The sequence below is a fragment of the Antechinus flavipes genome, chromosome 1 (genome assembly GCF_016432865.1).
Source record: "Antechinus flavipes isolate AdamAnt ecotype Samford, QLD, Australia chromosome 1, AdamAnt_v2, whole genome shotgun sequence".
Taxonomy (NCBI): Eukaryota; Metazoa; Chordata; class Mammalia; order Dasyuromorphia; family Dasyuridae; genus Antechinus; species Antechinus flavipes.
The window spans coordinates 719,704,195-719,730,171 of record NC_067398.1 but is presented as its reverse complement, the minus strand read 5'-3'; the positions used below and the strand labels follow the sequence as shown (position 1 = coordinate 719,730,171).

The window sequence follows — 25,977 nt, the reverse complement described above, 5'->3', positions numbered from 1 at the left end:
TTCTCCTCCTCACTCTCTGAATACTTTTTCTCTGTCTCCTTTGCAGAATCCTTCTTTGGGCCATGTCTACTAACCAGAGGTATCCCCCAGGGCTCTGTTTTGGGCCCCTGTCTCTTCTTCTGTTTCACTGAGTAATCATATCGGCGCCCATGGATTTAATTATGACCTCTAGACTGAACCTAGGATGATACTTATCTAAGCCTAAATCTCCCATCTTTCAGATTTTCTTATAACTATGACAAGGATCCTCTCAAGTGGCTCAGGCCCATGACCTGGGTGTCACCCCAAGTCCTCATTTTCTCTCAGTCTCCATGTCCATTCTACAGCCAAGACCTATTGATTCCCAATATCTTTCATATATACCTCAGGCCCGGACTATGGCAATAGCTGCTGGGTAGTCTGCCTCTTCCCACTCCAGTCCTTCCTTCACTCAGCTGTCACACTGGTCTTCCCAAAGCAAAGCTGACCATGTCTCCACCTACTCAATAACCTTTAGTGGTTCCCTCTCACTTTTAGGATCAAATATACAATCTTCTTTGGTATTCAAAACCCTTTACCCCCTTTTCCAGGCTTCCTCCCCCTATAGGACTTCAAATCAGTGACACTGGCTTCCTTGCTGTGCCTTACTCATGACACATCCATCTCCCAATTCTGATCATTTTCATTAGCTGTCCTCCATGCTTGGAGTTCTCTCGTGGATTCCTATAATCTCAGCTAAAATCCCACTTTCTGAAAGAAGGCTTTCTTGATTCCCCTTAATCTCTCCACTGACTATTTCCAATTGACTCTGTCTATATCTTCTTTGCACATGGTTATTCAGTCATTCAGTCCAACTCTTCATGACCCTGAAGGGACTGTTTCTTGGCAAGATACTGGAGTGGTTTGCTCTTTCCTTCAGGCAAACAGGGTGAAGAGACTTGCCCAGGATCCTACAACTAGTGTCTGAGGCCACATTTGAACTCGGATCTTCTGATTCCCAGCCCAGTGCTGTAGCCACTACCTGCCTTCTATTTGTACAGACTTCTCTGAATGTTGATTCCTCCATTGAACTATGGACTCCTTGAGATCAGAAACTAGGTTTTCTTTTTTCTTTTTTTTTTAAATGTTATTTTATTTAATAATAACTTTACATTGACAGAATCCATGCCAGGGTGATTTTTTACAACATTATCCCTTGCACTCGCTAGAAACTAGGTTTTCTTGACTTTCTTTGTATCCCCAATTCTTAGCCTGTATCTGGCACAGTACATACTGCTAAATGTTTGACACTCTCCAAAGTGTATCGCCAATTTTGTTTTCTAACAGGATTGCTACCTCCTTAGTCAAGTTGACTAAGCCTTTGACTCTATCACTGACCTGACCTCCCTTGCTTTGAAGCTAGTTGCTGAAGATCCTGACTCTATATTGCAAATTATTGGAGATCCTATATGAATTAATCCCAGCTTTCCCATTAACAATGATGCAGAGGCTCTTAGCTGTATGGAAACAAAATGTAGAATTCCATGGTGACTCCCTCTTCCCTTTGTATCCTAATGGACATGTGGCTACAAGAGATCATCAGCCATTCTTCCTTTATTCCATCTTTGCCACTGGCCCCGAGGCTTTGCTCTTCAATCTAGCCTCTGGGATTGAATTACACTCTACATTTCATCAACCAAATGAGTTTTCTATGACCATCCTCACAGAGCCCACAATAACTACTCCAGGTCTATTTTATCTGTGGTGATGCAGCCTGGAAATGAATTGTACATTGGATCTCATATCCTTGAAATAATTTCTATACTCAAAACCCATAAGAATCATTCCCCAAACTTTCCTTGGTGCAGGAATTGTCAATTATAACCTCTAGCCACCTGTTTTTGTTCAACTCTCTGGCTAAAATTTTTCTTTCATTTTTAGATCGAGTAAACCTTATTTTCTATGTGAACAGACAAACTACAAAAAGAAAAACAAAATAAAACAAAACAAAAAGGGCTGGTTGGATTTAGTCCTGGGGCTGGAGTTTGATGACTGGCCCTAGAACATCACATCTACTAGGGATTTGAGGTTGTGCCTACAAAAAACTCTTGCTGATACTGATTATTACCTGATGGAAACTCCTAATATGGGAAGTGATATGCCCTTCCTAGGAATTTCTGAGATCCCCAGAATTGTCTTTAGAATCTCTTTTGGCTGTCAAGAGTTTGGAAAATTTTACTTGCTATCTAACTCATACAAGAGGTTGACTTTTTTTTTTGGTAAGTGGTCTTCCAGAATCAAGTCCTGGATATCCTCACAATGGAACAAGAAATTTGTTCCATAATCAATTCCTTGTGCCACAACTATGTTAACAACTTTGAGTAGATTACAAAAAAAAAAAAAAAAAAAAAAAGACCAACTTCGAATAAACTATTAACAAAAGCAGTGACTACCCAGGCCTATTGATAGAACTAATCTGTTTGACTATCTCTTCTTCCTTCCTTCTAAAGCCTGATGGGGCCAGAGTTTATCTCTATTGGTCATAACCATTTGGATTATTTTTCTTTTCTCATACATTCTCTTTAAGTTTTTGTCAGGTGCTTCAAGCTACAGTGTTCCTTGGATTCTAAACCTGCCCTTCAGATGAAGTTAACAATCCTTGTTCCCCTTTGAAGAGAGTTACTTGCTTTAGATCAAAAAAGAAGACTTGAAGAGGAAGAAGACTAATTTCTGCCTTGGAGAAAGCTTAACAATATGAAGCAATATGATAAGCATGTTATTAGACATCACACAAAGATGCTCATAAGATTAAAAGTTTCAGAATGTGAAACATATCACAGAATTGACTCATTTATAAGAATATAAGCCTTTCTCCAATTGATAAGTGGTCAAAAGATATGAACAGACAATTTTCAAAGAGATTAAAGCCATTTCTAGTCATGAAAAAATTCTCTAAATCCCTACTTATTAGAGAAATGCAAATTGACAACTCTGAGGTACCACTGCACACCTGTCAGATTGGCTAAGATGACAGGAAAAATGGTGATAAATGTTGGAGGGGATGTGGGTAAACTGGGATACTAATACATTATTGGTAGAATTGTGAACTGGTCTATCCCTTCTGGAGAGCAATTTGAAACTATGTTCAAAGGGTTATCAAACTGGGCATTCCCTTGGATCTAGCAGTGTCTCTACTGGGGTAAGAGATCATAGAAAAAGGAAAAAGACCCACATCTGCAAAAGTGTTTGTAGCAGCAAAGAACTAGAAACTGAGTAAATTCCCACCAGTTGAGGAATGGCTAAAAAACTTATGGTATATTAATGTAATGGAATATTACTGTTCTATAAGAAATGATCAGTAAGCAGGATGATTTCAGAAAGACCTGGAGAGACTGACATGAACTGATGCTACGTGAAGTGAGTAGAACCAACACTCTACGTACAAATTATACATTGCAACACCAAGATTATGTGATGATTGATTGATGGATGTGGCTTTTTTCAACAATGATGGGATTCAAGCCAATTCCAACAGATCTGTGATAAAGACAGCCATCAGAATCCAGAAAGAGGATGATAGGAACTGAATGTGGATTACAACATAGTATTTTCATCTTTTTTGTTATTGTTTGCTTGCTTTTTTCTTTCTCATTTTTATCCTTTTTGATCTTATTTTTCTTATGCAGTATGATAAATGTGGAAATATGTTTAGAAGAACTGCACATGTTTAATCTATATTGTATCACTTGCCATCTAGGGATAGGAGGTAGGAGGAAGGGAGGAAGAAATATTTGGAACATAAGGTTTTGTAAGGTGAATGTTGAAAACTATCTTTGCATGTATTTTGAAAATAAAAAATTATTATTTAAAAAAAATGTTGTTCAACATATATGGGACTACTTGCCATCTGAGGGAGGGAATGGGGAAAAGGGGGAAAAATTGGAACACAAAGTTCTGCAAGGGTTAATGTTGAAAAATTATCCATGTATATGTTTTGAAAAATAAAAAGCTTTAATAAAGAAAAAAATTTGAATCTAAAAAATAAAAAAGAATGTTATGATTCTTTAAATTTTCCACTATTATTTAATCCATTCCCTCTTTAAACTCATAAATGGGAAGTTTTTCTTTTTTTTTTTTTTTTTTTTTTAATTTTTTTACTTAATAATTACATTATATTTACACTCATTTCTGTTCCGATTTTTTTCCCCTCCCTCCCTCCACCCCCTCCCCTAGATGGCAAGCAGTCCTTTATATGTTGGATATGTTGCAGTATATCCTAGATACAATATATGTTTGCAGAACCGAACAGTTCTCTTGTTGCGTAGGGAGAATTGGATTCAGAAGGTATAAATAATCCGGGAAGAAAAACAAAAATGCAGATAGTTCACATTCGTTTCCCAGTGTTCTTTCTTTGGGTGTAGCTGCTTTTGTCCGTCATTTATCAATTGAAACTCAGGTCTCTTTATGGGAAGTTTTTCTATCAAGAATGGAAGTAGCATTCAGCAGTAATACATACTTGGTGCATTTTCCTTGTTTGCCCTTTTTTAAAACAAGTTTCTTTTGGTTAATATGACTGAGTTCACTGTCTGGTTTTTAATAAAGGGAAATGCTATTCCAATCTAAATAAAATTATGGAGACTGATAAAAACCAACAGAGGAGGTTTCCTGAAATTCAGAGTGGTTGGCCTGAGCCTGGAACAATGACATCAAAGCCTTCAATGAAGAGCTGTGATTTACCCCAAACATGTGGGTTTCCTTCTTCATGTATGATCCTGTCAAATTTCTGTGTGTCCCCACTCTCCTTTGCAGATGCTATATGTGTAGATGAGAAAGTGGGATCCTTGTATAGGTAGGAAATTTATATATGTATTAACTTTAAAAAATAAGTACCTAGGATGATACAAATTTTACTTTATTATGATTATGTTTAAGATGTAAAAGCATTGTTATTTCATTTGTGTAAACAGAAACACACCACCAAGGACTAAAGAGCTAGAGTGGCAAGTAGACTTTTTACTTAAGAAGTTTATCTTTAGGACCTTAGGAGAGAATCTGAGTGTTAACTGTGGGGTGATGGCCTGTATCTGGGAACCCACATCTGTAAGTTGGAATTTCTAAGCCAAACCCAGAGCATGGGTGGATTTTTAAATACTAGGCAAGAGTTGCCAAGGATAAGCCCTAATGGCATTATATATTCATAAATTTTCTGCCCTGTGTGATCTCTGCTGTTGAATAAGATGTGTCCACCAACTGAAGGACTTCTCACATTTGGCATGGCTTCTTTCCAGCATGAACTCTCTGGTACTGAGCCAGGTCTATGCTCATGGAATAAGAACATTTGTTTCTCTCCAATATGATCTTCCTGAAGTCAGTTAAGATGTCTCAGATGGCAGGCCTTCTGATACCCATAAGGCTTCACTCTAGTATGAGTTTTCTGATGTCTAATAAGAGATACGATGTAGAGGAAGGACTTCCCACATTCATGACATTCATGAGCGAAGGTCCTACCACATCAGTCTCCTACTCAATAACTTCAGGGATTCCCCATGGCCTCCAGTAGCAAATACAAAATGCTTTGGTTGGCCTTCAAAGCACTTCATAACCTTGTTTCTTCATCTTACTCCCCAACCCGTACCCTTCAATCCAGTGACTACAGCCTTTGGCTTGTCCCACAAACAAGACCATCTCCCAATTCCAGACATTTTCTTTAGCTGTTCTCCATGCCTGGAAGGCTCTCCTTCTTCTCCTCCAATTACTGACCTCACCCCCACCCCCTCACCTCACCCCCCCCAGCCTTTAAATCCCAACTAAAACCCCCTTATTTACAGAAGATCTTTTCTAAAGCCTCTCTTAATTATTCCGTTTATCCTGTATAGAGCCTGCTTTGCATATATTTGCTTGCATATTGTTTCCCCCATTAGAATTCAAGCTCCTTAAAGATAAAGACTGCTTTTAGCCTCTTTTTGTATCCATGGCACTTAAAGCACACAGTAGTCATTTACTAAATGCTTATTGATTATAACACACAATGCATGCAAAGCAATATGCATGCTACCTAGTGCCAAGTCCACACTAGACAGACTGAAGCTTTTCAGTGTTAGCAATCAAGCCTTTATTCATCATGATGTCCCATGATTCAAACCAGCAGGGATCTCCTAGGGGAAGCACATTTCACTAACAGCCCTCAGGCTGCCGAGGGTCTCTTTCTGCTTGTCCCAAGGTCATCTGCCTCCCACTGAGGAGGTCCCTATCCTTAAGTAAATCCAGGAGATACCTCAATTACCAAGGTACAAGGGAGACTGAGGAAATGCCAGTCATAGTCACAACCAAGAGCAGCCCAAGTACTGAGGCCTTCAAGGGGTTTTTATAGGTCTAGCTATGAGTGTGCACTGGGGGAGTCGGTGACATAAGCTAATGACAAAGTTGTTTACCAAACTTTCCCACCGATGGTATCCTCCAGGAGGACCTCATATGTTTATCAAGTTGCTTATAAGCACACATGTTGTTCACCAAACTATATAATCAATTCTTGTTTTACATAAATTCACATTAAGTAAATTGAACTCTTTGGCAGGTAGCGGTGCAGCCCCACATCAAAGGTCCCTATTCTTGGCTCTTAGGGGACTCTGACCCACAATAGGGAGGCTCCCAGTGGAGCCCCATGAGGGAAAGCAGAGGTCTGAGGAACAGTTCACAAGTATCTGTCTTAATATTGAAAAGCAAACATCCAACTACTCCATCACAAAATGGTAGTCTAGCCCAAAATGAAGTTCTTTATGTCAAAGTATCACACTCACTCTTACATCCTAGATTATCTTTGTTTGGCTTATATTTTCCTCCATTTGTGCCTTTTATATTTATTTTTATCCCTTTCCTCTTCTAAATTAGATCTTTTTTACTCTTGCTTGGATTCCAATGTTAGCTAGGCCACAGTGTTGACATAGATAAGTTTGAACTCTCAATCTGTTTTTTCTCATGTGGTAAATAAAAATGCAATAAAATATAGATAATCAATGTATGGTTTACTAAGTCACTCCATGGCCCTCAGAGACTCTTAGGTATGATTAAGTGGCCTCATATTAACCTGAGTTTGACACAAATCAGGGCATCTCCCAGGAAACTTAATTCTAATTGTGTCATAGCAAGCAAGAGACTAGGGAAGGGGGAATTCCTGGCTTCCAAATCAGTTAAGTCAAAGCAAATACATGTCCTGGGGCCAGGTCTTATTTTCATGTCCCATCCAATAGTCTATTCAAGCTCTGTCTCCATCTACCCACCTTGACCCATCACTACCCTCACTCTTCCCCTCTGGGCCCAGCTTACCCTTCTACCTTTAATTCTGGATAAAATAACTGAATCAAGAGGGTCACTTCTGGGTGAAATCACCACTTTTGTGAATCCCCTAGATCAAAATTCCCTTCCCAGTATTGTGAACAAAAAGACTGTCTGTTTTATATGAGTACCTCTAAAGTTGAACAATTTCTGGTTTATAGCAAGCACCTAATAAATGCATTTATTTATCCACCCTAAGTCCTGCTAAGAGCAAAAGAACTTTTCATATCTTAAGACATTTAAACTGGTGCCTCCAGAGTTTCATATAGAGAAAGTATATACCCTCAGAGGCAAAATATTCCACTTTCCAAGTAAATAAACCAAAGGCCTTTCTTTGGTATTTGGCCAAAAGAAGAATAATTCTCCCTCTCTGCAGACCAACCAATAACTAACAAGCAAAGAGTACTGAGGATTTATTTACATAGAGGGATCAAAGGCATCTCTGTGGACAGGTTCCAAAACACAGGAGAAAGCTGTTCTTACCCAGACAGATCTGTATTTTTCAGCAATGTCTCTGCACACTCAGTTGAGGCTGGATGTGGTATTATCTATATTGTTCATTATTCTCTTTTGCTGTGTTTCAAATTTTGTGGGATCTTTAAGAGTGACTAGGATTTCAAGGAAATAAACAAAAATTGTAGCTCTTAAAGAGTACACTGCACTGACTGTTAAGGATATTGCAGTGTTTGTTAGTGTGGGAAAATCAAATTTGTCAAAGACTATTCGATATGATAATGAAATTAAATCAGTCAACAAACATTTATTAAACACCTAATATATGCTAATCACTCTGCTAAACACTAGGAGACAAAAGTCCCTGAAATAAAATGCAAACAAATATATACAAAGCAGGCTACTTGCAGGATAAATAGAAAATAATTAACAGAAGCAAAGTATTAGAACTAAGAAGACTTGGGAAAGACTTTCTGTAAAAAATGGGATTTTGATGGAAACTTAGAGGAAACCAGAGAAAGCAGCAGGGAAAATTGAGGAGGGAGAGCATTGTAAGCATAAAGGACAGTCAGAAAAAATGCCCAGAGTTGAGAGATGGAATTTCTTGTTCTTAGAACAACTAAGAAGTCAATGTTACTACACTAGAATACAGGGCACAGAGTTTAAAGGAAAGGGCACCTAAAAATGCAAAACAATGCCAACAACTGACAAATAATTGTTGCATTGTTGTCCTTAGCCTAAAAAGTTTGAAGAAAATAAGGGCTTTCAGGACCTGGAAGCTAGAAGGCTTGATTCCTTTACAGTGGTAAAAAAGTTTCTTGATATTGAAAGAACATCAAGAAAACTTGTAAAGGGCTGAAACTCTGAGCAGATGCACTTGGACAACCCAGCACTTAAGGCTAATTACTTATTGGACAATACTCTATTAACAAAGGCTTGGAAAATGGCCAGTCCCACTATTCTGTGCTGGCTCAATCTGCTGGTGTACACAGAGAATTGGAGGAGGGATTCGACTCGAAGGGGTCCTCAAACTTTCTAAATAGGGGGCCAGTTCACTGTCCCTCAGACTGTTGGAGAACCGGACTATAGTAAAAATAAAACCTTTGTTTTGTGGGCCTTTAAATAAAGAAATTTCATAGCCCTGGGTGAGGGGGATAATCGTCCTCAGCTGTCCCATCTGACTCCAGCTGATTCTAAAGTATAAAGGGTCCTAACTTGGTCTTCACAAAAACTACATTTAAAAAATAAATAAGTAAATAATGAAAGCAGCTGCTAACTTGTAATTTTTAAAACTACTTGCTGAGCACAAAACAAACACTAAGGTCCTATGGGGGAGGGGGGAAAGTAATTTTTAATGATGAAACTTGCTCAAGATTCTATCAAAACCATTGCCTGAGGGAGTCTATAAGAGCTGGGCAGCTTCACCAGACTGTAAAACATCCACCCAAAACTGTTTGGGGGATTTCGGTTTGTTTGTTGGTTTGTTTTTAACTTTCAGTGGACCTGAAAGCCTTGTACCATGGAGAAAATAACGAACTCTGATAAATATAGTGACACCTTCAGATGCAGCACTGTTCTGGAATGACAGAAATTGGCAAATGCAGATAGAATATTGCAATATGACTTTGCCCACTGACAAACATCATGTGTTCAAGAGATAACAATAGAACATTCTTCAAAACTCTCGACTTAAATCCCATTGAAAACCCATGGATTGTATAAGTATTAGCATTTACATAGATTTACAAAGAGGTTAAAATTTATTTCCTTTATTCTTCAAAATAACTCAGTCAATAAATATTTATTAGGACCCTATTATGTGCCAAGCATTATGCTGAGTATATGTCTAAGGCAGGATTTGAACTATTTTCTGGACTCCATTCTATCTCCTGCCTAAACCCAAAAGAATGGACTCTTTGTAAAAGATACATTTACTATCGAATGTGATTAATGTGTTTCACAAACATAAATAATGTGTTTCATAAATAATAAATTAAATAGAGGTCAAAATCTTATGAATTCCCCATCAACTGGAAATAGTAAAATAAGTTGCAGTCAACTCAACAAGAGGTCTTGAGTTCAAATCCAGCCTCAGACACTTCCCAGGTGTGTGACCTGGGCAAGTCACTTCATCCTGTTTACCTCAGTTTCCTCATCTGTAAAACGAGCTGGAGAGGGAAAGGACAAACCACTCCAATACATGGGACACTCCAGGATATGGATTCAGGAGAGGGAAGTGAGGGAAGTGAGAGTTCCGGGGTTAGTGTGAAGAGAGGATGGTTGCGGCCTCAGCCCTGCCACGAGCCTTCAAAAGCCTGAAGGAAGCATCTTGGCCCAGCCTGGCCCGCCTCTCCTCAGGTGCTTCCGTTCTAAGCAGAAGGGACTTCCTGCGGGACAAGGGCCCCAAGCGCGGAACGGACGCGCTCCGGGGTGACGTACTTCCGCTTCCTGGAGGTGCCCGGGGGTTCCCGCTTTTCTCTTTACCAGCAAGGTCTGGGAAAGGTAGTTCCCACGCCGCGGTGATTGATGCGCATGCTCTGCTGTGGCCCCACTCCATCCATGTGTTACCCCCAGAAAGTGGCGTCAGCAACATGGGAACTGTAGGAGACCCCGATCTCCCGACTCCCTCCCGGCGTCGGGAAAAAGAGTTCGGATCTTGTGAATGAGGTTTCCGTGACTCCTCCGGGCTAGTTGGACAGACTGGGTTCTGTGGAGCATGCGCACAATTATTCTTCTCCCGCTCTCCACGTTTTCAAGACTGTCTTACGTACATTGGCCGGGCATAATGGGGCGGGGCCAGAACTTTGATCCAATCAGAAACGAGGAGGTTCCTCCCAGACTCTATTCCTAGTCTCCCTAGCGGGGCTTTCAGTCGCTAGATACCCTAGATTCGAGTGGAGCCCAGGCAGTAAGCACTGCATAAGCACTTGTTGTGTGCTAGGCACCGTGCTAAAGGCGAGGATACAAATACCAGGCCCCCTACTCTCGAGGAGCTTGTATTCTAATGGAGACGAAAACAACTAAAGCAGAAAGGAGCAATGGAAGCAAGAGGTCTGAAGACCTCGTCTTGAGCTGTCGAGATTACGAAGCTGGCCCCGGGGACTGCGGGGCAGAGGAGGCTGCGGGCTTTCCGGCCCCTCTTCGCTTTTCCTCGGGTTCTTAGTCCCCCCCATGCAGAGGGAAACGTGGAGTTTCCGGCTCCATTTCCGGCTTGGTCCTCATACATCATTACTACCCTCTGCCCTTCTGACGACATTAGAGCCATGAACTCCAAAAGCAACATGTGAGGAGGGGGCTTAGCCCAGATGTCTCAATTCCCAACTGGGTACACTACTAGAGAGCTTTCTGATTTCTCTACATCAGGTATCTTCCATCTTTTCGCCAGCTTGTTTGTTATTTTCCTCCAGTAGACTGTAAACCCCTTGGAGGGCAGGAACTGCCCTGGGGTGAGATGGGAAATGATGACGTCCTAACCTGGTTCTTCTCTTTAAATCGGAGATCTGGGAGCATCTTTTCCCACTCTTCTCCAGTCCGTGGAAGGGAGGAACCCAAGGAGCAGAAGATTTGGATGATGTATGAGTTTCAGAGTTGATTAAATGTTCTTGCAAAAAGAACTTTTGGAGACTAAATGACGAAGTCGTAGTGAATAACCAGGTGGGAATGATGAAGTTTCTGCCCTGGGCCTCCTCTTTAAAGCTGCTAGTAGGAGCTCTTCAATACAAAATCAAATAGAGAAGTATTCGATAAATCTAAAGTTCAGGGGATGGGTGTGGAGAAGAAGGACTCACTATTTGAAAGGGGAAAAAAACAACCTGCTGAAAAAGCTAAATCGACTAGCAGAAATTAGGTTTAGATCACTACTTCCCGCTACAAGCTCCAAATGGATACATGAGACATAAAAGGGTGATACTAAAAGCAAATTGGAGAAGCAAGGAAGAAATTACTTATCGTATGGATAAGAGTTTGTAACTAAACAAAGAGAATCACACAATATAGAAAACAATTTTTAATCACACAATATAGAAAACAATTTTTATTCTATGAAATTTTTAAAATTTCAAAACAAATATATAAAATTAGGAAAGAAGTGGGGAAAATCAAATTCTCATATCCAAGATATATAAAGAATTTGTATGTTATTAAATTTATCTCTGATAAAGTTCTCATATCCAAAATAAAGAACTTATATATTAAATTTATAAAACTATGAGACATTCATTCCCCAATAGATAAATGATCAAAGGATATGAATAGGTAATTTTCAAAGTGACTATCGATAACCATACAGAAAAATTTAAATCATTAATAATTAGAAAAGTGTAAATTAACCATCAGAATGGGGGAAGGGAGAAGAGATCAGAGAAGAAAACAAACGTACTATTGGAAGAACTGGTCCATCCCTTCTGGAAGTCAACTGGACTGATACCCCAAAAGTTACTAAAACTGTGCATAACCTTTGACCCAGTAATGTCACTATTAAGCTTAGGCTTCCCCCCAAAAAAAAATCAAAGAAGAATGGAAGACATGTACTTAAGTATTTATAACAGATCTTTTCATCATAGCCCCAAATTGGAAACTAAGGACTACCTTCCTGTTGGGGAATGTCTAGACAAATTGTGATTTCTGAATATAATGGAATATTGTATCATAATAAATAAACCCCAAAATGGACTGTTTCACAGGAAATTGTGAAGATTTCAATGAAATGACACAGAGCAATGTGAGCAAAAATAGGAATACAATTTGTATAACAACAGTATAGAGAAAACAACTCTGAAAAACCTGAAAATTCTAATCAATGGAATTACAGGTCATACAACCAAAGAGTTTACAGATAAAGAACACAACTCACCTCTTATTAGAGATGCAATGAACTCATAACTCAGAGACATTCAGTATCTATATTTTCAGGTATGAGCTATGAAAAAATTAGCTTTGTTGAACTATGAATAGTTGTGATGAAAATATTACTTTCTGATTGTGGATGACACTATTCAACAGGGCGATTACAAATGCATGTGATCATATGCATTTTCAAAATAACACCTAAAAAATAGCTAGGGGTTCTAAGATATGGTGAGGAAAATTAATGTCTTTCAAGCATCAGGGAAAACCTTTGAAAGAGTATAATGAATTGGAGGAAATGGCAAGTCCATGCCTTTATGAAGATGTATCACATTCCTTTCCCAATCCCCATGGGAGGATGACAAACTCCCAAAAAAAAGAGATTCTGAAGAAAGTTCTAGCATTAAATTTATAAAGAATATTGGGTAACCAAAGCAGTCACTGGCTCTGCCATGCCATTTTCCCATGCGGGTAACACCCATGTTATCCAGTGGTGAGAATACCTCTGCTCATTTCATCTCTTGAGGGTGTCAAGGAAATTAAAAATTATTATTCAACCCATGAAAATTATGTTTTGGCAATCATACCCATAAGTCACCTGATCCTGTCATATCATTTTCCACCAAAGCCTTGAAAGCCTTGGGTTTTGGCTGTGCTGCTGGCAATGATGGTGGCCATTCTTTTGGTAACAATAATCGTCATCAGACTGGGCAAAAAACAAGGGAATAACTTCAACACTATGGATCATAAGAAATACCTGATGAGAAATGCTTATTGCCATCTGGAGGAGGCTGATCAGTCACATACTAAGAACAGCATCATCACTCCTTGCCTTGTTGGCTTTTGGTCCATTCTGAACCAGCTGCAATCCCAAATAGTATATAAAATTAGAAATTATTGGGGGAAAGGAAGGGTTTCATTGTACAAAAACTGTTATTTTTGTTTCTTTTGAGTTTTTTAAATATTATAACTGATTTATAACTTTTAATTCCAAGAGGTAAGAAAGCATACTTCCATATGTTTTGAGGGGAGGGGAGGAGAATCAGGAGTAGAAATAGATGTTTGGTTTAGAAATATTGCTAAGGGCAATTTTGTGATGGAGTCAGGGTGAAAGACTAATTCCTATTCTCTTGGATTGATTTTTTTGTCTAGAGATATTCTTCATTATTCTTTGTCCAATGTTCAATGTTTTTCCTATATTAATAAGCATTATTTTTAGTTGCATGTTTTTTAAGAAACCAAAACAGTTTTTATTTTAGAAAGAAATGTGGAAGCTTAATGTGATTTCTCTTTGAGGAAAAAAATATATATTGATGACAAATTTGTAACCCACATATCATTCCCACTAATATTGTCGATCAAAAGAAATCAACAAAAATAAATAAATAAATAAAAACAAATCAACATACTAACTTTTAGCTCTATGCCAAGCACTACTAAACCCAGAGAAGGCAAAAAGAAATTTTAAGCGCCTTCTCTCAAGTTTATATTCTATTGTGTTCCCCCCTAGTACTGATTTATGTAATATAAACATAAGAAAGCCCCAGATAATGAGAGGACTGAAACCAGGAGACAGGGGAAGAAATCAGGAAAACTTTGCAGATTCACCTCACTTCATATTACTTTGCTTCATGTTCCATTTTCCATTCAAACTGGCCTTCAATTAAACTTGAAATTCCAACATCACCATGCCCTTTCAAAGGATATTCCTGACTTCTGAAATGCAGTCAGTTTTCACCTCCATCACCACCATCCAGCTTTTTTTTTTTTTTTTTTTTTCCCACTTAAAGAATCAGCTTAGGTACCAATACCCAATTTACTAAATATCTCCACTCTTTCTTCTCCCGGTGTTCAGTAATTTCTCCCGGTGTTCAGTAATTTCTCCCTTTCCAATTTACTTTGCACATATTGTATCTTCCTCCCCTACCCTTCCCCCAGAATACAAAGATTCTGGAAAAGACACCTATTACTTCTCATCTTTATATTCTTAGGACTTAATCTTGAAACAAAGTAGGTAGCTAGCAATTCTTGGTTGGATTGAATAAGACTAAAAGTAACATAAAATGATTGATTGAATTGAGATTTGGGAGGAGATAAAATGTATACAGTGATTGAATCAGATATTCCAATCATGAGGAAACAATGATGTAAAATGTCTTATGGGGAGTTGGTGATGTTGACCTGGAACTAATAAGGAAGATGCAGAGATCATTGTTCTGTGTTTCACGAATCTCCAGTGGTTCACTATTGGCTAGAGTGATTTTCAAACTCGTTTGGTATGCAAGATTCTCCCAAATCTAGTGACAAAATGAGGTTGTTGACAGACTGGAAGGGTCTGATGCTAGAGTCGTAAAATTAGAAAGTGAGTTATTCAGACCAAGAAAGAATAAGGTTTAAAATATCAACAAGAGCTGAAATACATATATATTAGACCATTGACAGAAATGGAGTTATATCTTACAGGCAATTGGCTTTGCTGGCGAGTAGCTTCAAAGAGATGTAGATATCAAGTTATCTGCTTCAAAATGATAGGTGAGTCCTTAGGATTTATTCCTCAAGTTGTCTTAGGCTTATTTACCAAGATTTTGTTTTAAGCATTCATCCAACACACATTCTTTTATTTTAAATACTTTTATTGATATAGTTTTTGCATTGCTAAGATTTCCCCCCTTATCCCTCCCCATAACCCCTCTCAAGACCATCCCTTATAACAAAGAATCTCTTTTTTAAAATAGGAAAACGTCTCAGCAAAACCAATTAACAATCAAAAAATATACCTCTGTGATATCCACATGACTCCCATCTTTGCTAAAGGAGTGTATGAGGCGCTTTCTTATCCTTTGGACCAAGCTTGATCTTACTTTGCAATGTTCTTCTTGAGTTATTTTGTGATCTTAACATTTATATTGTAGTCATTGTGGAGAGTGTTTTTATGGCTCGTTTATTTCACTTTGCATCAGTTCACTTAAAATTTTCCAATATTTCTCCATATTCATTTCTAAAAGCACAGAAATATTCCATTCCATTCATATACCACTATTTAGCCATTCCCTAAACAAGGAGCAGCCACTTTGCTTTTCAGCTTTTAACTACCACAAAAACTGCTACTCTATTTTGATAGATAGGGCATTACTGACCTAACAACTCAATAATTCTACATTGCTTTATACATTCATTGTACTGATTGATATCCACAAGAAATACATTAATATCACCTCTTTCCCCAACTCCTTCAACACTGACTATTCCTTTTTTGTCAGCTTTATCAATTTGCTGAATGTGAAGTAAAACTTCAGAATTGTTTTGATGTGCAGCTTTCTTGTTATTAGTGATTTGGTTTGGATTACCCTTTCATATGGCCATTAATAATTTATAATTCCTTTTGAGAAATTTATTCATTTCTTTATTGGGGAAAGAAACCAAAGTTTAAATATATATTTTATTAGCCCATTTAGCTATAACTTAGGTGCCCTGGGGAACAAGCTTCTAACATTAAAATACACATAAATTCCCTTTCTCCTAGAAAAAGACTTTATATTCAATAAAGCACATCACTCTTCTTCCATCCCCATAACATTCATGGACACGAGTCTTCCCTCACCCTCTCCAAAACATCAGAAGTCCAGGATAATCCACCTTGGTGTATTCCAATTTGAGCATATCTCTAGCATACACATACATTTAATCAAGCATATACTAGGTCCAGATTTCACAATATCAAGTACTTCTGTTATCCTGGTCAGCAAAGCTTCACTAATGTATCCCTTTCTCAGTTCGTGCCCTTATGGCTTTTTACTAGTCAGGGACCTTTTGGCCTCCTAATGAACCCACCCACCTGCTAACATCCAAAGACTCTATTCTGAGGCACCATTTTGAATTCTATCATTCTATCATCTGCTATATTCCCTGAGATAAAATACATCTGAAGAATCATAAGGCTGAATGTCCCTAAAAATTAAGCTAAAGAGTGACAAATCTTTGGCCTGAAAAAAAAACTTTCCTTCCTACTGAAGAGAAGTGGAAGGGAAGTTGGTTTTGAATACTGACTTTGCCATCAGAAAAAAAAATCAGTTTTATGCTACTTCTACTTGTTATAAGGGAAGGTTTAATGTACTAGAAGGTATATAGGGAAAAGAATATAAAAAAACAAAGGCATCAATAAAGTATAAATGCACATATTTAACATAGATATATATACAAATTTGTATACACAAATGCATATATATGTTTGGCTGAAGGCAGCAAGCTTATTATAACTATAAAAGTCATTAGACTTCTCATCCAATCCCCTTTCCTAGATTCAGGAAGAGAAAAACAACAGAAAAACCAATCAATACTTCAAAAATAACCTGCTATCTTATCCAAGTATGGCCATTACTGCTGCAAGTAACATCTTAAGTTACTATAAATGGATGAGATTCTCGACAGGCAAATATAAAATAAGGCGGCAAAATGACAAACGTTAATAAAAATAACAATAATAGCAGCTAGTATTTATATAGCACTTTAAGGTTTTGTTTCACAAAAAGTATCTCAGTTGATCCTCACAACTCTGGGAGGTAGGTGCTATTATTCTCCTCATTTTATAGATGAGAAAACTTGAAGCTGAGAAGTTAAATGACTTGACCACGGTCACACAGCTACATGTCCAAAGCTGGTTTTTACTTCTGGACTTTAGTCCAGATCCAGCACTTTATCTACTTCATCAACTGTCTCTACCTTAAACAGTCAGGAAAAAGCCAAGAAGATAGAAGCTATTAAAGATGTAAAAGCAAGCACAGCACCTTTGAAATCATGGTTCAGTAAAATACTTCAGAGGTAAGAAGAAAAAAAATGCTATTATATTTAGTGATTAGATCATTGCAGCGGTTTTAGTTGAATGGTTGGGACAAAAACCAGAATCTAAGGAATAGAGAATGTGATATCTGAAGACATTCAGTTTAGAAAGTTTGAGAGGTAATGGACAGAAAAAGAAAAGGAGTGGTAGCACAAAGAGTAGTCATGAGAAGTCAGCTGTTTCTTTAAAATATTGAGAAGCCATTGTTTTTTCGCTTTTGCTCTGATTTTTCTATCCCAAAATGATTCACAAAGCAATGTGTATTAAAAAATAAATATACTAGGAAAAAATCAAGTACTGGGAAGCATTACTAAGCCTGCTAGAAAAGAAACTCCCAATTCCCACCAGCTGTTAACTGCTACAACCCACAATCTGTTGGGAGTACAAGAACTATTGGGATCATTAAGCTATGTTCATATCACACCAGCAAGACTGAACCCCATTGAATAAATACAAACTATTGGTCTAGAGAGAGGGATATTAATTCGATTCCCATATGAAAAAGAACAAATATGAACTGCGCCTGGCACACAGTAAACACAATGCTTAAAACATGAAAACAAGGTTAAGCTTCTGGTCTTTGCTGAAAAAGAAATGACTGGAGAGAATGAAGAAAAATTGAGAAATGCTTCCATTTCTCTATTCGATTAAGAAAAAGGATAGATGTTGGAGAACAGCGGGATGTCCAGTGGCACTAACCTTATTCACTTGCTGAGAAAGTAGGGGCAGAGATAACAGACTTCTATATCATCGATAGACAAGAAGAAGAAAAAAAAGCAAAATTAATCAAAAAGAAAAACTTTAGAAGCTCCTTGTCAAACTTCTGGTTACCTGCCCTCCCAAAGCTATAACCCAGGTGTAACCCCAAACCTTCTATTGATAGCTCTGGGTAATAGGAAGTTGGGGGTGGGGAATCTGACCCCATTAAATGAGATTATCTTCTCTAAGTCATTCTACAAGATTTCACTACAAAACAGTGCTGTATTCCACTTGGCAATGGAAATTCCCCCTACCTTCTAAACAACCCTGTACTGGCAAGACTTAAATAAATTACTGCTTCCTCCCATTCGAACAACTATTAACTTCCCAGGGTTTAACTATATTAATAAAAAAAAAGCTGAATTGGAGATGTGCCTGTAAGAAGCTGATAAGGAGCCAGCGAAGACTGAAGAAGGAAAATTATTGTTGGAATAAGTTCTGCAGTGAAAGGGATAGAATCAAGGCCAGAAGTAGAGACTTTGACCTTAGCCAAGATTATTAGTGTTGCCATGGAAAGGCTCCTGAATCAGAGGATTGAGCTGAAGCATGTCTTAGGCACTTACTGTGTGACCTCTGGCAAGTGACTTACACATCTCTAAACTGATTTCATTTGTAAAATGAGGGTTGTGTTAGAGGATCTCCTGAGATTCTTTCTAGCACCAGATGTAGAATCTCATCACCTCTCCCTCTGATTAAAATTCAAGAGAGCAGGTGATGATGATTTTGAGTAGTTTACAAGACTACAATTGGGGGGAGAAGGGGGAGAAAGCACTTATGAGATCGCCACAATTTTCCTCAGAGAATACTAAGTCTTCTAACATAATCATGGAAATTGGTTGAGGAAAATTCTTAGGGAACTTGAACAGGGAAAAGGTTTGGAACAACCATTATGAGAAACTAGGGATTTTGTTTTTGATTTTTAAAATCAATTTTAAAATTTGATTTTAGTTTGAAATCTAAATGTTTTAGTTAATTGCTTATTAATAAAAATTCTTCTGATGTACACAATCTTTTCAAGACTGTATTCCCGAAGATTCTCCAGCGTTGTCTAATTTGAGAAAAGTCCTGTCTTCTGGCAGGAGACATTCTCACACTGATTACAATCCTAAGCTTATGTTCAGGATGAATTCTATGAGTATTTCATTAAAAAGCCTTCCAACATTATGAAGTCTCTCTCGTATGCAGTTTCAGGTATTTGATAAGTTTTACTTTATGGAAGCTCCACTCATATTTCATTCACAAGGTTCTTCAATAACATAACTATGAGGTTGAATGATCTGTCACCTTTCAAGTGATCATTCCACATTCATTATATTATGATTTCTCTCCAGCATGAATTCTCTGATGTAGAGTAAAAGCTGTGTTTTGAGACTTCATTCATTGCTCAGTGTTTCTTTCATAGAATTTTTTGAATAATCGAAGAAATCTCAGCAGGCATGGAAGGAATTCCCATTTTAATGCTCTCTAACAAGTAGTTGTCTAACCTCTACCATCCAAGGAGGGGAGAAATGCCAGCATTATTCAGAGAGCTCTACTTGCCAGAAGAGTCTCCCTGACATCAAGCCTAAATCGACTTCTTTTCAACTTGCATAGCTAAGACAGTTACGTCTGTCCTTCAGTCTTCTCCAAGCTAAACATACCCATTCCTTCAACTGATCCTCCCATGACATGGGGAAAAAGACTTTCACCAACCCAATTACTTTCCTCCAGTAACACTCCACTTCAAAGTAAATTGGGATTATTCCCTTGTTATTCCTGGAAGACCTACATATAAGCATAAATTTTACTTTTAAGTAATTTTCCCTTTGGGGTATCAGGATCGGGACTTAAAAGCTTAAGAAACATACATTCCTCTCAATTATAAGGCAAACTCTTCCAAGCCTGAATCCTGTACAGATGGAATACTTGAATCCAGAGTAAAGAAGGCACCTTAATAAAGCAAGTGGCTACAGTCCCCCAATTCCACTGAAGCAAATAGTGACTGTTTAATGGAAGACATTTGGTCTTTCATTCTAGCCCATGAAGAACTTTAAATATGACCCTACCACATACTGTATTAATTGTCCCTCCTGGTTTTTCATTACCTACAGATGTAATAAGCATGCCATTGTATGCTAAATCAACAAAAAAATAGTTAAAACACAAAGCCAAGGATAAATCCCTACAGCACATCACTAGAGTTCCCTCCAGACTGCTACTGACCTAACAATAACTGTATTTGGAGGTCTGGTCATCCAACTAGTTCTGAAATCATCTAACAGCACCATTATCTAGTCTAGAACTCTGCATTTTTTTGTGCAAGAACATGAGAAACTGTGAAAACACTTAATTGAAATCTCAATAAATTGTATCCTGCATCATTTGAAAGGACGACTGTAGTAAACCTGTCCCAAAAAAAGCTAATTACTCTTTAATGGCCTCTTCTTTAAAAAGCCAGACTTTTTTGATAATTTCAGTTACTAAATGAATATTATATTCAGAGCAGTGTTCTGGCAGGCCTTTCCTGCATAAAGTCTCTATACAATATGAATCATCTGAAGTCAAATAAATGTCTTATTCTGACAGATGGAATTCCTACATTCAGAAGGTTATTTTTTGAGTATGAACTCTGATGATTAGTTAAAAATTAAGCTCTGATAGAAAGCCTTTGCAGATTTATTATAGTGACAAGATTTCTATCCAATACAATTTTTAATGTACAGAATAAAGTGAGGTCTGGTAGAAGGCTTTCCCCAAAAATTGAATTAGTAAGGCATCTCTCCAATATGAATTCTGATACTAAGAGTTGTGTTCTAACAGATCTTCCCACATGATAAATGTATCTGTCTCCAGTATGAATTTTCTATCATTGAGTGAGGTATGTGATTCTGTTAATGGTCTCCCATAATAATTATATAAGGTTTCTCCCCAGAATAAACTCTGTTAAGTGTGTACTCTGACAAAAAGCCTCATATTCCTAAGACTTCTACCCACTATGAACTTTCTGATGCCGAGTAAGGTGCGTTCTGCGGCTGAAAGCCTTCCCACATTCTTCACATTGATAAGGCTTTTCTCCAGTATGAAGTCTCTGATGTCGAGTAAGATGTGTCCACCATCTGAAGGACTTCCCACATTCATCACACTGGTAAGGTTTCTCTCCTGTGTGAACTCTCCGATGGTGAGTGAGGTCTGTACTCCTGGAAAAGGCCTTCCCACACTCATCACATTCATATGGCTTCTCTCCAGTATGAATTCTCAAATGCATGGTAAGAGCTGTACTCATGCGGAAGTCCTTCCCGCATTCGTTACAATGATAGGGTTTCTCCCCAGTATGAACTCTCTGGTGCATAATGAGAGCTGTGCTGAAGGGAAAGGCCTTGCCACACTCCTTACACTGATAAGGTTTCTCTCCAGTATGAACTCTCTGGTGCATAGTAAGAGCGGTGCTGAGACGAAAGGCCTTCCCACATTCTTTACACTGATGAGGTTTCTCTCCCGTGTGAATTTTCTGATGTTGAGTAAGATGTGCCCTCTGCCTGAAGGCCTTCCCACACTCTGCACACTCATACGGTTTTTCTCCAGTATGAACTCTCTGGTGCATAGCAAGCGCTGCACTCAGGCGAAACGCCTTCCCGCATTCTTGACATTCGTGCGGTTTCTCTCCAGAATGAATTTTCTGATGTTGAGTAAGATGTGCTCTCTGCCTGAAGGCCTTCCCACACTCATTACATTCATAAGGTTTTTCTCCAGTATGAACTCTCTGATGCATAGCAAGAGCTGTGCTCAGGCGGAAGGTCTTCCCACAGTCACTACATTCAAAAGGTTTTTCCTCATTACTCTGTTGCCTCTCTACCCTGGACCCACCTTCTATGGTTTCTTCCAGATAGGAGGCGTGAGGACCATAACTTGTGAGTCTTCCCTGGTATTCTTCCAGAGAAATGCCCAGCTTTGGAAATGGCTGTTTGATTTCAGGCCAATTCTCCCAACCTAAAAGAAATTAAAAATAAGTAAATAGCCTATTTCATCCCATATCACACTTAAAATATGTTTTCTATCTCCTCCACCAATAAAAAAGAAACATTAAAATACAGAATATATAACATCATATTGTACCTATTTAGTAAATGTTTACATGATCTTCAAAACACTGTGAGGTATAATAGTATGAGATCAACTATTACATTTTTCAAATAAGGAAACTAATGATCAGAGAAAATCATGGATTAGGCCAGTGTCACACTGTTACTAAAATTGGAACTCAAACCAAGGTCATTTGAGCTCAATTCAAGTGTTTTTCATTATACCTTGAGCTTCCCTACAGAAAGGAGATCACTTACTCTCTGTAATTATAAAGGGAATTATTAGAGACAAAAGTTAAAAGGCAGATAGCCACATTCAAGTCAATGCAAAGAACAAATATTCTAACAATTAGAATTTTTCAAATCTGACAAGCAATCACATAGAAACACAGAATGTCAGTCCACCAGGACATCCAAGCCTACAAAAGTGTGGGGATGAAAACAGCATGTATAAAACTAATTGGGGGGTGGCGGGGGAGGGAGGAGGGAAGTGAAATTATCTTATGAGGAAGGAGGTAAAAAACAATATAAAAGGAATAAATGAAAGGAAACAGAAAATAAACATAACCAAAAACTTAAATAAACAATAAAGGGGGTGGCAGAATGAATTAAAAAAAAAAAAACCCAAGAATTTAATGTAAAAAAGAAACACCTAAAAATATTCAGAAAGAATAAAGGTAGCACAAATTTACTATCTAGTAAGTGATCCACCAAAACAACAGTTGCACATAAATTTATGAAGAAAAAGGAGCAAACATTTTAGTGAAGGAGACAACACTGAAAAAACTATGTACATAAAACATATAGATGGAATTTAATCTCAGAATGGAAGGCATTAAGCAGCTGGGAAAGAGGTCGGGGAAACTGGGTGGGAAACGAAAAGGAAAGGAATTTCGCAGACACTTAGATCTGAGTCCTGAAGGAAGCTCTAAGACGCAAGGCTATAGAAGGAAAGCACTTCAGGGGAAACAGGAAAACTTGTCCAATTGGGAGGACCAGTACAGCATAATTCTCTACTATATGTACTCCAACAATGACAAAGGAAGAGCACTAGACCAAGTAATGATCAGGCAAGTGAAGGGACATTTTTCATGGATCCAGATCACAGCAAGTAGTCAAGTCAGGGTTTTCAAAAAGGGGTGGCCTATCCCATGTCAGTCTCACTTTGAAGCAGAATCCCAATTTCAACCCATGGAGTTGGTAAGGGCCTCTTGGTAAATAGCAAAGGGTATGAAGTGAGGACCTACAGTTTTGTCAGTAAAATGCAAAGTCTCTCAGCTAGCTGATAGGAAATGGGGATGTATCACCCAGACCCCAACCAATATCAGAAACCTGCAAAACTCAAAAAAAGAGGGAAAATGACCAGATTATTCCCCAAATCACAGTCCTTAGGGTCTACTTAGTTTTTTAGCTCCATGGTGTGAACTATGTCTGAAATCCTTAAAGAACATAATACTTAATACTTTAGAAAAAGCAGTGATAGCATCCCAAATAATAGGGACCAGAATGATGCAAGACGGAAAATTCTTCCAGAAGTACAGAGCCTAGCCTAACACAAATTCCCAATTTAAAAAAACTTTCATGACACAACTGAAGAAAAGCACAATATTAAACACATCCTTTTCAGAACACAATACAATAAAAATTACATTCAATACAGGAACATCGAAACATAAACTAAAATTAATTAGAAACTAAATAATCATTAGATTATAAAGAATGAATGGATCAAAGAACAAATCATAAAAACAATGACTAATTTCATTAAATTCTAAAAGCTTGTAACAACAAAACAGAGAAAAAATGAATCAGTAAATAGAGCATGTAACTAAAAACCTAGAAAAAGAACCAATTAAAAAATCTCCAATTTGACACCAAACTAAATCCCAAAAATAATAAAAAAAAAGATTTGTAAAACTGAAAGTAAAGAAATCAATGAACTAATAACACTAGAAGCTGGTTTTATGGGAAAAAACAATAAACCATTGGCTAATTTGATTTTAAAAAAGAAAAAGGAAATCAAATTGCCAGTATCAAAAATGAAAAGGGTGAATTTGCCACCAATAAAGAGGAAATTAAAGCAATTATTAGGTGTTATTTGCTCAATTACACACCAGTAAGTCTGACAATCTAAGCAAAATGAATATTTACAAAAAATATAAATTGCCCAGATTAACAGAAGAGGAAATAGAATACTCAAATAACCCCATTTTAGAAAAAGAAATTAAAGAAGCATCAATTTCACCAACATTTCATACCATATATCAAGACAAGGTCAAAATGGGTACATGATTTAGACACAAAGGCTGATAAAAGAAAATTAAGGAAATATGGAATACTTTACCTGTCAGATTCATGAATAAAGGAAGAATTTATAACCAAATAAAGCAGAGCATTACCAGATGTAAAATGGATAATTCTGATTACATTAAAGCTTTTAAACAAACAAAATCCATATAATCAAGAGTTGAAAGAAAGCAGGAAACTCGGGAATAACTTTTATAGCTAGTTTCTCTGATAGAGGCCTCATTTTTCAAATATATAGAAACCTGTCAAATTCATAAGATCACAAATCAAATGTTGAAAGAATATGAAGATGGGATTTTTCAGAAGAAATAAAGCCATCTACAGTCATATGAAGTTGCTCTAATTCTGATTAGAGAAATGCAAATAAAAACAGCTCTGATATTCACACATTTTAGGTTGGCTAATATGCCCGAAAAGGATAATGACAAATAGTCAAGAGGATGTGGAAAAACTGGGACAATAAAATACTGTTGGTGGAGTTATAAACTTATCCAAACTTTCTGGAGAGCAATTTGGTATTATACCCAAAAGGCTAAAAAACTGCATATCCTTTGAATACTATTAAATCTATATCCCAAAAAGATGAACGAAAAAAAGTGATGGCAAAAAACTGGAAAATGAGGGGATGTCCATTAATTACAGAATGGTTGAACAAGCTATGGTATGATTGTGATGGGATAATATTAAAAATATATATATAATGGGGTGCTTTAAGAAATGATGAGGGAGATGCTTTCAGAAAAACCTAGGAAGACTTACATGAATTATAATAGGATGCAAAATGAAGTGAGCAGAACCAGGAGAACATCATACACAGTCACAACAATACTGTAAGTTGATCAACTGTCAATGACTTAGCTATTCTCAACAATGAACAAAGACAATCCCTTAGGACTTATAAAAAATATCATGCATTTCCCAGAAAGAACTAATGGATTCTGAATACAAATCAAAGCATACTATTTAAACTTTATGTTTCCTGATTGTTTTGTCTGTTTCTTTTGCAACGTAGCCAATATAGAAATGTTTTGCATGATTGTATATGTACCACACATATAGCAAATTGCTTGCCTTCTCCAGGAAAGGGGGAGGGAAAGAAAGAATTTGGAATTCAAAAAAATTTTTAAATGCTAAAATTGTTTTTATGTATATTTAGAAAAAAATTAAATTTTAAAAAAAGAAAAAAAAAGGGAGAGGGAGGGGGCGGGGAGAGGCTGATAATTAACCTCGGAGATAACATGTAGCCACTAGAGTTTGTTGGTTCTCTCACTGTCAGAGACTGGGGTAAAAGTGGAGAGTTGGGACCTGATGCCTGGGGATTTTGACGAAAGAGGAAGCAAAATGAATGGCTTTCATAGCTTTGTATTATGTGTGTCTATGAGTGTGTGTGAGTGTAAGTAATTTTTTTTTAAAGTAAAGTAAGAGACA

General features: G+C 37.5%; 1 protein-coding gene across 1 annotated transcript; it reads right to left on the bottom strand.

The window, feature by feature from the left end:
* Positions 1-15,200: 15,200 nt before the first annotated feature.
* LOC127548824 (zinc finger protein 135-like) lies at positions 15,201-24,599 on the bottom strand. Its single transcript, XM_051976439.1, has 2 exons — positions 24,587-24,599; positions 15,201-22,150 (listed from the first exon to the last, which is right to left on the bottom strand). Exons 1-2 carry the CDS (start codon positions 24,597-24,599, stop codon positions 21,150-21,152), a joined length of 1,014 nt encoding a protein of 337 aa, XP_051832399.1. The 3' UTR covers positions 15,201-21,149.
* Positions 24,600-25,977: the final 1,378 nt, after the last annotated feature.